General features: G+C 49.3%; 1 protein-coding gene across 3 annotated transcripts in view; it reads left to right on the top strand.

The window, feature by feature from the left end:
- itga10 (integrin, alpha 10) overlaps nucleotides 1–14,610 on the top strand; it is a 104,222-nt gene that overhangs the window by 63,291 nt on the left and 26,321 nt on the right. For all 3 annotated transcript variants that reach the window (XM_061982913.1, XM_061982915.1, XM_061982914.1), the window contains exon 9: nucleotides 8,876–9,041. In XM_061982913.1, the coding sequence (XP_061838897.1) occupies nucleotides 8,876–9,041 (166 nt within the window). The remainder of the gene's footprint in view (nucleotides 1–8,875; nucleotides 9,042–14,610) is intronic.

Raw genomic sequence — 14,610 nt, 5'->3', positions numbered from 1 at the left:
CTACCCATCAAACATCGTATCCACTTTAAAATAATTCTCCTCACTTTCAAAGCCATCCATAACCTCTCTCTGTCATATCTCTCTGACCTGCTCCATGTCGCCACGCCCTCACGTTCCCTAAGATCTTCTTCATCCATCCATCTCACTTTCCCCTTATTTAAACTGTCCACCATGGGTGCCCGAGCTTTCAGCCGCTCTGCCCCACATCTTTGGAACTCTTTACAACCAGACCTTTGTAACTTAGACTCAATATCCCTCTTCAAATCAAGACTTAAAACACACCTATTCCTGACTGCTTATTCATTGTAACCGTCTTATCTTCTCTATCTTTGTTGTTGTTGTTTTTATCCAATTTGATTTTATTGTTTTGATTTTGTACGATGTCCTTGAATGCCCAGAAAGGCGCCTTATAAGTAAAATGTATTATTATTATTATTATGCTTATGGCAGTCCATCGATGTCGATGATGACGTTGCTCCAAACGAAGTATTGGATTGGTTATTGTTGTGCCTTTCGCCTGTGCATAGCCAGGTGGCTGCTCAGGCCTATGCGTGATCCACAGACTTTGTCACAGGAGGGGCAGGGGAAGGCAGCAGTGATGGTCGCTGGTGCTGTGGCACGTTGGTGTCTTTGTGCACGCCGCTGTGCTCTCCGCTCTGTGAACTTCTCCTGAAGATGAGTGATTCCCTGGTGGCAGGTAGAGCTCCAGGTCTGGCGGTCAGCAGCCAGGGACTCCAGTGCTGGTGGTTTGATGTCACACTTTTTCAGGAGAGTTTTAATGTGGTCCTTGTACCGTTTTTTCTGGCCCCCGGCAGACCTTTGACCGACTGAAAGCTGGCCATACAATATCTGACGGGGTAGGCGGTGGGCTGGCATACGGATCACATGTCCAACCCATCTTAGGTGTTTTTGGCCAAGGAGTGCTGTGATGCTGGGTGTGTTGGTCCGGTCATAAATTTCAGTGTAGAGCACCCTGTCTTCCCAGGTCAGACCTAGGATCCTTTGGAGGCAGCGGATGTGGAAGGCCTCGAGACTCTGGATGTGCCTCTGGTAGGGTGTCCAGGTTTCAGAACTATAGAGCAGCGTGGAGAGGCAGACTGCCTTATACACGGCTGTCTTGGTGGAGATGGTTAGATTCCTATTTAGGAAAACCCTGGACCGTAGCCTTCCAAAGGCAGCAGAGGCCAGACCAATACGGGCCTGGACGTCATCGTCAATGGTGCAGGATGGCGACAGGGTGCTACCGAGGTAGGTAAAGTGGGGGACGGTGGCTAATGGGTGCCCATCAAGGGTGAAGATCGGCGTATTTGGCTGGGGAGTAAACTCCTGCACGAGTATTTGTGTTTTCTTGGTGTTTATCTGAAGACCAATGGCACTGTAGATGGAGGCTACCACATTCAGTGCACGCTGGAGAGACTCTGGTGAGTGTGCAAGTACAGCGCAGTCATCTGCATACTGTAGTTCCAGAATATGCTGGGTGGTGAGTTTAGTGGTGGCTTGGAGGCGACGGATGTTAAAAAGGTTACCATCCAGCCGGTATTGTATCTGAATCCCATCTGTGGGGTCCAGGTGTTTATGGGACAGGAGGGTGACAGTGGAAATGAACATGTTGAATATGGTTGGGGCAAGGACACCCTTGCTTGACCCCCACATCCACACTGAAAAATGGGGATTGTTGGCCGCCGTTGCTCACACAGGCCTGCATGCCATCATGTAGCTGTCGCAGTAGGTTGCAGAACTTTGCTGGTACACCTAGTTTTCCAAGTACTTCCCACAACAAGTCCCGGTTTACTGTGTCGAAGGCCTTGGACAGGTCAATGAATGCCATGTACAGGTCTTTGCGGTGTTCTCTGCATTTTTCCTGTACCTGTCTGGCAACAAAGATCATGTCTGCGGTGCTCCGATCACGTCTAAAGCCGCATTGAGATTCGGGCAGGATGTTTTCGGTTACATGAGTTGCTACTCGATGTAACATGATCCTTGCTAGCACCTTCCCAGCTGAGGATAGTAGGGAGATACCTCTGCTGTTGCCGCAGTCTGCTTTGTCGCCTTTGCGCTTATAGATTGTTATGATGTTAGCATCCTTCCAATCTTGCGGGATGACTTCAGACGACCAGATGGCAGTGATCAGCTGGTGCATTCTGCGGTGCAGGAGATATCCACCGTGCTTCAAGATTTCTCCCGGGATCTCGTCAAGGCCTGGGCTCTTGTTGTTTTTTAGACCCTTGATGGCCTTGAGTACCTCTGAGAAGCTGGGAGAGGAGTCCAGCGAGTCTACAGGGGGCAGGCATGGGAAGTCAGAGAGTATGTCTGTCTGTACAGGGTTCGTTGTGTTCAGCAGTACCCTGAAGTGCTCAGCCCATCTGTCCAGGATCTGTTGTTTGTCCTTGTAGAGAGTGGTGCCGTCAGCTGATCTAACTGGGGTGATGTTCTTCCTCTGTGGGCCATAGATGGACTTGATGGAGTCGTAGAAGGCGTGAGAGTTGTTGGTGTCTGCGTGATGTTGTATTTCGCGGGCCTTCTGGGTCCACCAGTCATTCTCCATGGCTCTGAGGGTGCGCTGGGTTTCACTTCTGAGGCGGATGAGCTGAGCCTTTAGGACGGTGGATTGAGGGTTTGATATGTGAGCTGCAAGGGCCTTGTGTTTTGCCTGAAGCAGGTCATAGATTCCTGGCGCACTATTGTCAAACCAGTCTTGATGTCGCCTTCTGGTGTACCCTATAGACTCCACGGCCGCCTGGTGGAGGGCAGTGCGTAGGGTGCTCCAGGTAGGTCCAGTGTCCAGATCTGGTGGCACTTCAGGAATCTTGAACAGCTGATCTGCTACCTTTTTCCTGAGCTGGTTGACGGAGTGCATGGACTTCAGTGCATCGCAGTTGAGCCTCTTGGAAGGTGGTGTTTTTCTCTGTTGAGGACGTATTTCCAAGTCAATCTTTGTTCTGATCAGGCGGTGGTCAGTCCAACAGTCAGCTCCACGCATGGCCCTAGTGATGCGCACCTCCTTCCTGTCCGCTTGGCGGGTGATGATGTAATCTAGGAGATGCCAGTGTTTAGAGCGAGGGTGTTGCCAGGATGTTTTGTACTTGTTCTTCAGTTGGAACAAGGTGTTTGTGATGACCAGTTGATGCTCAGAACATAGAGTGAGAAGACGGAGACCATTGTTGTTGAGCTTGCCAACACCGTGCCGACCCATCACTTCCCTCCACAGTACACTGTCCGAGCCCACTCTTGCGTTAAAATCCCCTAGAAGGATGAGCTTGTCAGTGAGTGGTGTTTTGCTGATGGCGGAGTGCAGGGAGGCATAGAACTCTTCCTTACATTGAGGGTTGGCAATCAGTGTTGGGGCATAGGCGCTGATGAGGGTGCAGTAACGGTTATTGGTGAGGGGAATCCTCCAGGTCATCAACCTTTCGCTAATGCCAACTGGAGATTCGGGAAGCTTCTGAAGTAGGGAGGTCCGCACAGCGAAGCCTACACCATGGAGGCGGCGGGAGCCTTCCGGAAGCCCTTTCCAGAAGAAAGTGTATCCTTCTCCCACCTCGGCTATGGAGTCCTCCCCATGGAAGCGGGTCTCGCTGAGGGCCGCAATGTCGATGTTATACCTCTTCAGTTCTTGCGCCACCAACGCTGTTCTTCTGCGGGGACGAGATGAATCATCACGCACATCCAAAAGCGTACGGACGTTCCAAGTCGCTAGTGTGAGTGTCAGTCGGGTTTTATTCTTGTGTTTTCGACCGCATGGGGGGATGACCCGGCAGCTGCGGTAGGCTGCCCGGGAGTGGAGGAACAGACCATTTTTAGGCCACATTTTCTAGGCCCTTCCCATCTCAGGGTGAGCAGGGTGGGGCTGCTCAGTCACGTGGGGAGCTGCCGAAGAGACACGCTGTTCCGTCCCGTACCTCAGCGACCGTCTATCCCACGCCGCCTGCGTGCAGAGTTGGGCTAGATACTCCCAGTCACATCCTGACCTGTATCTGCCACCCTTCTCCATCGCCGCAGGACTTGGAGGGGAGGGGATGGGGTGGGAAAGGGGGTGGGGGTGTTTGGAGCAGGCCTGCGCAAGGAGTAGATTAGAGTGAAGGAAGTGGTGCGCAGTCACTACCCTCACTACCTTGGCTCCCCCCTACGTCTTCCAGTGGCATGAGGAGCTCATGACGACCTTCTGCAGGAAGGAGTTGCAGAAGACTGCCAGCACACCGGTCTGTTGATGGCTGCCTGATGCGGGTCTTCACAACAGATTTGTCGTTAGGGGTTTACTCCCGTAGCCAAACACACACGGTGCACCCAGTAGGCAGTGAGGCACCCTTAACCTTCATCCGCCTTTACTGCCGGGGGGGGACGCGTCATCCTCCGCCAGTTCCGCCGTTGAGGTTTTTTGGATCGCGCTTCGTCTGGAACCTCCCCCTCGACCTTACCGCCATGGTTGAACCTACCAGGAGCCGAGGCTCCCGACGGCATCGCTCTTAGGTTCATTGGAACACACAAGGCTCTCCACCACGACAAGGTGGCGACCCGTGGAGAACGAGTATTTTATTATATACACACACACACACACACACACACACATACATACATACATATATATATATATATATACATACATATACATATATATATACACATATACACACATATATATATATATACATATATATATATATACACATACATATATACATATGCATATATATACACACACATATATATATATATATATATATATATATATATACATACATACATACATACATATATATATATATATATATATATATATATATATATATATATGTATGTATGTATATATATATATATGTATATATATATATATATATATAACTTCATACTGCTGTAATAATTATTTAATAAATAAAAATGTATTTTGGTTTTTGTGATTAGCTATGCTGTTAATTTAGGAAAGGGTGGTGGTCTAATACATTTGTTAAGTACAGTGTTTTCAGTGTGGGCTTAAAACAGTTTTTGTAATGTTCTAAGTTTGCTCATGTTTCATTTTAAGGTGCATCAACAAAGTATTGAGCAAAAGCTGTGAATACTTATGTACATGTGTTTTTTTTAAATTTGCAATACATTAGCAAAAACAATAAAAAAAAATACCTTTTTGCATTGTCATGATGGGGTATTCTTTGTAGACTTTTGAGGACAAAAATTAATTTTATTGGATATTGGAATAAGGCTGTAATAAAACAAAATGTAGAAAAAGGGAAGCACTGTGAAAGTAAAACAGCAAGTACCACAAATGAAGTGCTTAGTATGTAGTCTTTGCATACATAAACATGAGCATGTTCATGCACATCTGTCTAAGTATAGGATGTCTCACCGTTACACACGACACCTTTCATCCTCCCTTTGAAAACACAACAGTTCCTCTGTTTTGCTTGTGGTTTCTCCTATGGAACGCTCCTATTCAGGCCAACGGAGTTGGATCACGTTCTGAGCGCACTTTTTAGTCTCTGCCTCCACATTTCCACATCTCTGGAGGCTTCCCTTTTCTCTCGTTTTATTGCTGGACTCGACACTTTGTCATCATACCAGTAGTTTTAGTAGTGATACCAATACCTGTGACTTTCCACCATTTTTGATACCTATTCGATACCATAAAAGTTTTGAAAACTACGGATGGGTAGCGAATCCGGTACTTTTTTGGCACCAACCAAAATCCGCTGGTCCAACCAGGTACCGATTCACATTAAATCCAACCATGCACCTGACATCACCTCCGGTTGCACTTTGGCAAATACTCCAGCAGCACTGAGAGCGGCCTCAGCCAAACTACCTCAAAGTAATGTTGCAATTTTCAATGCCAACAAAGAAATTTACTCAAAAAGCACTCCAACGCAAGTTAATTAAGGCTCCACTTTTCCAAAAATGTGCTAGCTTGATGCTAATATACATTGGCTTTGCTATTGACATGCTACTGATTAGCTTTAACGATTTTACACGGCGATTTGAACACCTCCGAATGTGTTAATGAAAACTACGATGCATGTTACAGTCAAACAGCTGGTACATAACAAGTGCAATACTTACAGTATTAACATTTCTTAGGGCGCAACAAAAGACCAGACGGCAAAGACTGAACTGACTAGTTAACAAACAAACTATACGCGACTGCCAACTAACATTTTGGACTCTAATTGAGACTCAGAAATGTGATGATAAAAGAAGATTGAACAACGACTACAGTTATCGGCTCATTTCTTTATGAAAAATAAATCTTACTATAAAAAAATATATATATTTATTAACACACACAAAAGTAACCAAGTACCAGGAATTGGTACTATATCGGTTCAAATGGGAATGATACCCATCCTTATTGAAAACTAGGGTTATGAATCTTTGGGCACCTCAAGATTCAATCCTATTTTGATTCCTGGGGTGACGATTCGATTCAGAATCGACTCTCTATTCAACACGATTCTCGATTAAAACCAATTTTCACAACGTATTATCTGGTATAATATTTACAATGAAACTTTTTCAAAACAGCTCACAAGTTAGAAAAGCTCCTCGTGGTTGCATGGAGATTGCCTTAAAACCTATTATTTTTAATAATTTTTTATTTTTAAATTTTTTTTAAAATTATTATAATTTTTTCTTTAAACAATTTTTTTTAAATTATACATCTATTTAGAATCGGGATGAGTAAAAATCAGATTCGGATTTTTTTGCACCCCTATTGAAATCTATTTCAAACTTAACTAATCTAAATATCAGTATCAGCTGCCAAGAGGTATATCAGTATCAGCTGCCCTAAGAAAAAGAACACCAGTGGTCTATAGCCTCCCAGTATATCAAAACAAACAATACTGTGCTTATAAATATGATCATATATAACACCAAAAGTCACCTATTTTACATTCTAAAAACAATGTATCTAAGCTGTGTCTTATAGACCTACAGAAGTGATGTAAGTTTTTGCACGCATTGCACGGTTTGAACACTCACTGTCGGGCTTGTGGAGGCGGATCGCCGCTCTTACTCACACAATGAATACTTTGCATATTCATGACTGTTTGCATTTGATTCCTGAACAAATGCATGACGGAAGACACACTCTTCTCCTTTACTTTTAATGCGTACATCGCTAATTACCACCAAAGATCCCATATGCTACGTCTTTTATTCTCTGGCAAAGCAGGTATCGTGTAACATCCATCCATCTTCTTCCACTTATCCGAGGTCGGGTCGCAAGGGCAGCAGCCTAAGAGGAGAAGCCCAGACTTCCCTCTCCCCCTCCGTCCAGCTCTTCCGGGAGAACCCGAGGCGTTCCCAGACCAGCTGGGAGACAGTCTTTCTCCCGTGTCCTGGGCTTCCCCGTGGTCTCCTACCGGTTGAACGCATCCTAAACACCTCCCCAGGGAGGCGTCCAAGAGGCATTCTGACCAGATGCCCGAACCACCTCATCTGGCTCCTCTCGACGTGGAGGAGCAGCGGCTTTACTTTGAGCTCCTCCTGAATGACATAACTTCTCACCCTATCTCTAAGGAAGAGCACCACCGCCCGATGGAGGAAACTAATTTCGGCCGCTTGTACCCGTGATCTTGTCCTTTCGGCCATAACCCAAAGCTCATGACCATAGGTGAGGATGGGAGCGTAGATCGACCAGTAAATTGAGAACTTTGCCTTCCGGCTCAGCTCCTTCTTCACCAAGATGGTTTGATACAGGGTCCGCATCACTGCAGACGCCACACCGGTCTGTCCGCCTGTCGATCTCATGATCCACTCTTCCCTCATTCGTGAACAAGACTCCGAGGTACTTGAACTCCTCCACTTTGGGCAGGATGTCCTCCCCAGCCCGTAGGTCGCACTCCACCCTTTACCGGGCGATAACCATGGACTCGTACTTGAAGGGGCTGATTCTCATCCCAGTTGCTTCACACTCGGCTTCGAACTGATCCTGTGAGAGTTGAAGATCCCGGCCAGATGAAGTCATCAGACCTAATCCTCCAGCCACCAAACCGGATCTCCTTAACGCCCTGACTGCGCCATAAAAGTTATGAACAGAATTGGGGTCAAAGAGCAGCCCTGCCGGAGTCCAACCCTCACTGGAAACAGGTCCGACTTACTGCCGGCAATGCGGACCAGGCTCTGACACCAATCGTACAGGGGCCGCGACAATCAGACGGTCCTATACCCCATACTCTCTGAGCACCCCCCACAGGACTTCCCGAAGGACACGGTCGAATGCCTTCTCCAAGTCCACAAAGCACATGTAGACTGGTCAAGGACCCTGCCGAGAGTATAGAGTAGAGAGCTGGTCTACAGTTCCACGACCAGGACGTAAACCACACTGCTCCTAGTGAATCTGAGGTTCGACTATCCGTCGTAGCCTCCTCTCCAGTACACCTGAATAGACCTTACCGGGAAGGCTGAGGAGTGTGATCCCACGATAGTTGGAACACACCCTCCGGTTCCCCTTCTTAAAGAGAGGAACTACTACCCCGGTCTGCCAATCTAGAGGGAACCCCCGATGTCTGCGCAATGCTGCAGAGTCTTGTCAACCAACACAGCCCCACAACATCCAGAGCCTTAAGGAACTCCGGCCGGATCTCATCCAACCCCGTGGCCCTGCCACCGAGCTATCATGCTGTGACCTGGATTTATGAAGACATTAGGTGTTTTTCTTTGGCGCGGACTCAGAGCTCACATGCCAAGAAAAAAAGTGTACATTACTAAAAAAAAAAAAAAAAAGCTGGTATCGATGGGTTTTTATTTTGGTGTATTGGTATTGACTTGGTTTCAAAGTATCCGTACTTTGGGCAACTCTACTACTCTATGGTAGAACTTTTTGTTTCTGATAAATGCCAACATTGACGTTAAATGCTACCTGTTTTTTTACTGCTATCTTCAGGTTCTGGGCCACTACATCCGCAGGCAGCAGGACCCTGAGACCTTCATCAATGAGATCAAGTACATCGCCAGCGACCCTGACGACAAATACTTTTTTAACGTGACGGATGAGGCTGCACTCAACGACATTGTGGACGCTCTCGGAGACCGCATCTTCTCTCTTGAAGGTACAAAATACCTGAGTGACACACTGAAATTGTGATGATACCGGGTAGAAGGAGACGGCACTGAGACAGGGAGAGCGTTTAGCCTGGGGCGTATTTATTCAAAAGGGAATTATATATATATCTCTATATAAATATATATCTATATAACAATAATAATAATATATATGTATAATTCATACAATATATTATCCAATATATTATATGATATTATACATTACATTATATTATATTATATATATCAATATATATATATATATATATATATATATATATATATATATATATATACGGTACGATGTACAGATTGCTACGTTCTGGCAAAGGATCTCTGGTGGCGGTTGTTTAAGTAGTCGTCCCTCTCATCAGTTGCCGGTGTGTTGATTGAAGAAACGCAGCTGCCTGCAGCAGTTTGAGTGACGCGCGCGCAGGTGCGCTCAGCGCGGCTCCCAGATGAACGCGCACTGGTGCGCGTCAGGGCCGTGACAGTACCCCCCACCTTATGCGAGACTCCAGACGAGCTACGGGGTGCATCCGGGTTGGCTTGGTAAAAATCTTCTATAAGAGAGGGGTCCGCGAAGTAGGAGGCCGGCACCCAGGATCGGTCCTCCGGTCCATAGCCTTCCCAGTCGACCAGGTAGACCAACCCTCTACCCTGCCGACGAACCCTGAGGATCTCCTTAACAGTCCAAACCCGATCACCGCTCTTGAGGACCCTGGGAGGAGGGGGGACAAGGGTGGGGGGTGAGAGAGGGCTGATAGACACAGGCTTGATTTGGGACACGTGAAAACTTGGGTGGATCTTCATGGAAGATGGGAGAGAGAGACGAACGGCAGCAGGGTTGACAATGGCGTTGAAGGGGAAAGGTCGCACGTAGCGGGGTGCCAATTTAGAGGACTGTACCTTGAGGTGGAGGTCCTTGGCCCGTAACATCACCTGCTGCCCGGGCTGATAGGAGGGTGCCGGGATGCGGTGCCGGTCGGCGTTGCGGCGCATCCTGTCTGATGTCTTCACTAAGGCAGCCCGAGCAGTCTTCCAAATGGTCTGGCAACGTTTAAGGTGGGCCCGGGTGGAGGGTACCGCTGCCTCAACCTCTTGCTGTAAAAACATGGGTGGTTGGTAGCCTAGAGAGCACTCGAAAGGGGACATACCTGTGGCGGAACTGGTCATGGAGTTAAAGGCATACTCCACCCAGGGTATGTATTTGCTCCAGTGAGAGGGTTGGCGGGCGGAGACGCAGCGGAGCATTGTCTCTAACCCCTGGTTGGCTCTCTCTGCTTGTCCGTTACTCTGTGGGTGATATCCAGAGGTAAGGCTGACTGTTGCCCCAATTCCCTTGCAGAATGACTGCCACACACGGGAGGTGAACTGGGGGCCACGGTCAGAGAGGATGTCCTGGGGGATGCCGTGCAGTCTGACCACATGTCTGATGAGTAAATCGGCAGTCTCAGCTGCGGAGGGAAGCTGGGGGAGGGGGACAAAATGTGCAGCCTTGGAGAATCTATCAATTATGGTTAGGATAGTGGTATTACCTTGGGAGGCGGGGAATCCGGTCACAAAATCCAGAGCAATGTGAGACCAGGGTCGACCAGGAATAGGTAGGGGGCGTAAGAGTCCCGCCGGAGGGCTGTGGGAAGCCTTGTTGCGGGCGCACGTGGAACAAGCGGCAATGAACTCTCTGGTGTCGGTCTCCATAGATGGCCACCAGAATGAGCGCCGGATAAAGGATAGTGAGCGGTGGACCCCCGGATGGCAAGCGAAAATACTGGAGTGACCCCAGTCCAGTACCTTGGATCGAAGGTCAGGTGGAACAAACAGTCTGTCGGGGGGTCCACCACCAGGTCCTGGGTTCACGAGGAGTGCCGCTTTTACCAGTGCCTCGATCTCCCAGGTGACCATCCCCACCACCCGGGCAGGGGGGAGAATGGGTTCCGCTGAGTGTGTGCTGATGGTCTCCACAGAGAACTGTCTGGAGAGGGCATCAGCCTTTGTATTGCGGGAGCCTGGTCTGAATGAGAGCGTGTAGTCAAATCTACTGAAAAATTGTGCCCATCGTGCCTGACGGTCATTAAGTCTCTTGGCAGAGCGAATATGGATGAGGTTGCGATGATCGGTGAGTACCAGGAACGGATGTTTTGCCCCCTCCAGCCAGTGTCTCCACTCAGTTAAGGCGTCGTGAACTGCCAGCAGTTCCCGATTACCTGCGTCGTAGTTGCGCTCCGATGGTGTGAGTCTTCTGGAAAAAAATGCACATGGATGCAAGACATTATTCTCTCGGGCACGCTAGGAGAGTACCGCCCCGATACCCGAATCTGATGCGTCCACCTCGACGATAAATGGACAATCAGGATCGGGGTGGACGAGCACAGGTGCGGAGGTGAAGCTCCTCTTCAGCCCCTGGAAGGCGACATTGGCTTCCTTGGTCCATTGAAATGGGATGAGGGTGGAAGTGAGGTTATGGAGAGGGGCGGCCACCTTACTGAAATCCTTTATGAAGCGGCGGTAGAATCCTGCGAAGCCCAGAAAGCGTCTCAACTCCGTCCGTGTGGAGGGCTGTGGCCACTCCATTACTGCCTCGACCTTTTTGGGGTCTGCCTTGATGTGTCCCTTTTGTATAATATGACCCAGAAAGTTAATTGCAGAATTGTGGAACTCACATTTTTCGGCCTTGACGAACAGGCGGTTCTCCAGTAGACGCTGCAGGACCAGTCGGACATGCTGTTGGTGTTCCTGTAGGGTTTTAGAAAAAATAAGAATGTCATCAAGGTACACCACCACAAACTGGTCCAACATGTCCCGCAATACGTCGTTGACCAGAGCCTGGAAAACCGCCGGGGCGTTCGTCAGGCCGAAGGGCATTACCCTGTATTCGAAGTGGCCCAGGTGCGTATTGAAGGCGGTTTTCCATTCGTCCCCCTTCCTGATGCGTACCAGGTGGTACGCGTTGCGGAGATCCAATTTACTAAAAACTGTGGCGGGTGCGAGTGGCTCGAAGGAAGAGCTCAGGAGGGGGAGGGGGTATCTGTTCTTGATTGTGATGTTATTTAGTTGCCGATAGTCAATACAGGGGCGTAGAGATCCGTCCTTCTTGCCCACAAAGAAGAATCCTGCTGCCACCGGGGACTTAGAGGGAGTAATGATGCCGGAGGCGAGAGAGTCCGAAATGTAGTCCTGCATGGCCTTCTTTTCGGGCAGGGACAGATTGTATAGGCAGCTAGAAGGGAGGACAGCATTGGGAACTAGGTCTATGGAGCAATCATATGGTCGATGCGGGGGAAGGGAGAGTGCCTGTTCCTTGTTGAAGACCGCGGCAAGGTCGTGATAGACGGGGGACACATTAGAGAGGTCTGTGGGGGGTAAGGTGGCCTTGGGGCTGCCACTCGGAGGAACTGCGGATCCGAGGCAGTTAGCGTGGCATGTAGCGCTCCAGGCCAGGATTTTGCCTGTAGACCAGGCAATGTGGGGATCGTGCTTGCAGAGCCAAGAGCGACCAAGGACTAGGGGGGCAATGGGGGCATCCAGAACCCAGAGACTAATAGTTTCAGTGTGGTTCCCTGAGAGGGTAAGTGAGAGGGGTTCCGTCCGGTGGGTTATGGGACCGAGGGGGTGTCCGTCCAGGGCTTGAGCCGGTAGGGGGGTCTCAAGGGGTAGAAGCTGTATACCAGCCTGTTGTGCGAACTCCCGATCCATAAGACTGTCGTCCGCTCCAGAATCCAAGTAGGCCCCGATGGTTAAGTTCTTGGAGTTCCATGATAAAGTCGCTGGGAAAAGGATGCCTGGATTCTTCAACTTGTGGGGAACGGACGTATGGCTCACCAGGATTCCCCTGACTAGTGAGCCTTGTCTTTTGGCCGTATCGGGCAGTTCCTGATCTCATGACCTGCCACCCCGCAGTAGAGACAGAGGCGTTGCCGGAAGCGTCTCTCTCGTTCTTCGGCTGCCAGGCGGGATCTGCCTAGCTGCATGGGATCATCCGTGCCGGTGGTCTCAGGGGCCGATAGTGGTGGCCACATGACAGCGGGCGTTCTGGTGCGAGCACTTGGGCTTGACCTGCTGTGTGCTCGCTCTGCCGCTCGCTCGATTAGTCTTTGGTCCATCTGGAGAGCGAGGTCAATTAAGGCCCGGTAGGACGTTGGTCGGTCCCGAAGAAGTCCGTCCTTCACTGAGTCACTGAGCCCGCGTCGGTACGCGCTCTGGAGTGCCTTGTCCCCCCACCCGCTGTCAGCTGTGAGGGTGCGAAACTCCAGGGTGTAATCAGCAACGGAGCGGGAGCCCTGCTGAATGGAGTGGAGGTGGGAGGCGGCATCCCCCCTGTCCACTGGGTGGTCAAAAACAGCGCGGAACTCGGCGCGGAAGGCTGAGTAGTCAGTACCGAGTCCGTTGCTCTGGTCGATTGCCGCTGTGGCCCATCGCAGCGCTCTGCCTGACAGGAGGGAGAACAGGAAGGCAATTTTTGCCCCATCAGATGAGTAGCGAGAAGGCTGGTGCTGAAATATGAGCTCGCACTGGACCAAAAATCCCCGGCAGAGTTCAAAATCTCCCTCAAATGTCTTGGGGGTGGCAATCTTGGGTTCCCTGGTGAGGGAGGTGTCCCATGTGGCAGCCGCTGAGGCACCCGTATTCAGCGCAGGTGGAGGGGGGGGTATTGGATCAATGGTGTCCAGCCTTGACAGCAGGTTGGCAAAGCAAGCAGTAGGGGGGGGGGCGAGCGATGAGTCGAGAGCCAGGAAGCAAGAGGATGACAGGGAAGATCCAGGAGCACACGACACACAGCGTGACTCGGGGACGCACACAGGAAGCTGCGGGATGAGGAAGACACGACAATTAACGCAGGGAAAAAAGGCACAGAGATCAGGATCAAAAAGGCACTAGGAAGCTGGAGACGAGCTTACGGTACGATGTACAGATTGCTACGTTCTGGCAAAGGATCTCTGGTGGCGGTTGTTTAAGTAGTCGTCCCTCTCATCAGTTGCCGGTGTGTTGATTGAAGAAACGCAGCTGCCTGCAGCAGTTTGAGTGACGCGCGCGCAGGTGCGCTCAGCGCGGCTCCCAGATGAACGCGCACTGGTGCGCGTCAGGGCCGTGACAGAAATACTACGAAAGCCAATTATCGAAGTACATTGCCCAACGCCCATGTTTGCAAGGTGCTAACATGCTAATGTTAGTATTTTACACGCATGATGTAAATTCACCAGATAACTGCATTTTGGGCACCAAAATGCAAAATTAGCATACACGTTGAGATTTAGCACTTTAAAAATTATACTATTGAAATGTATAAATGACCTGCTCAGTGGCATTATGGTTTGAGAGTCTGTCCTAAGACTGGAAGATCGTGAGTTCAAACCCTGAATGAGTCATACCAAAGACTATAAAAGCAGTCTCTGGTAAATATAGACTATAATTGATTGATTGACCTATTAACACAATCATCTTGAATTTGAACACACTGCACACAAGTGAATGAAGAGCATACTTAGTAAACAGCCATACATGTCACACTAAGGGTGGCCGTATGAACAACGCCAACACTGTCATAAATATGTGCCATATAGTGAAACCATACTAAAC

The sequence above is a fragment of the Nerophis lumbriciformis genome, linkage group LG21 (genome assembly GCF_033978685.3).
Source record: "Nerophis lumbriciformis linkage group LG21, RoL_Nlum_v2.1, whole genome shotgun sequence".
NCBI classification, from domain to species: domain Eukaryota; kingdom Metazoa; phylum Chordata; class Actinopteri; order Syngnathiformes; family Syngnathidae; genus Nerophis; species Nerophis lumbriciformis.
The sequence above is the reverse complement of the archived record's forward strand: the minus strand, read 5'-3'. Positions and strand labels throughout refer to the sequence as shown.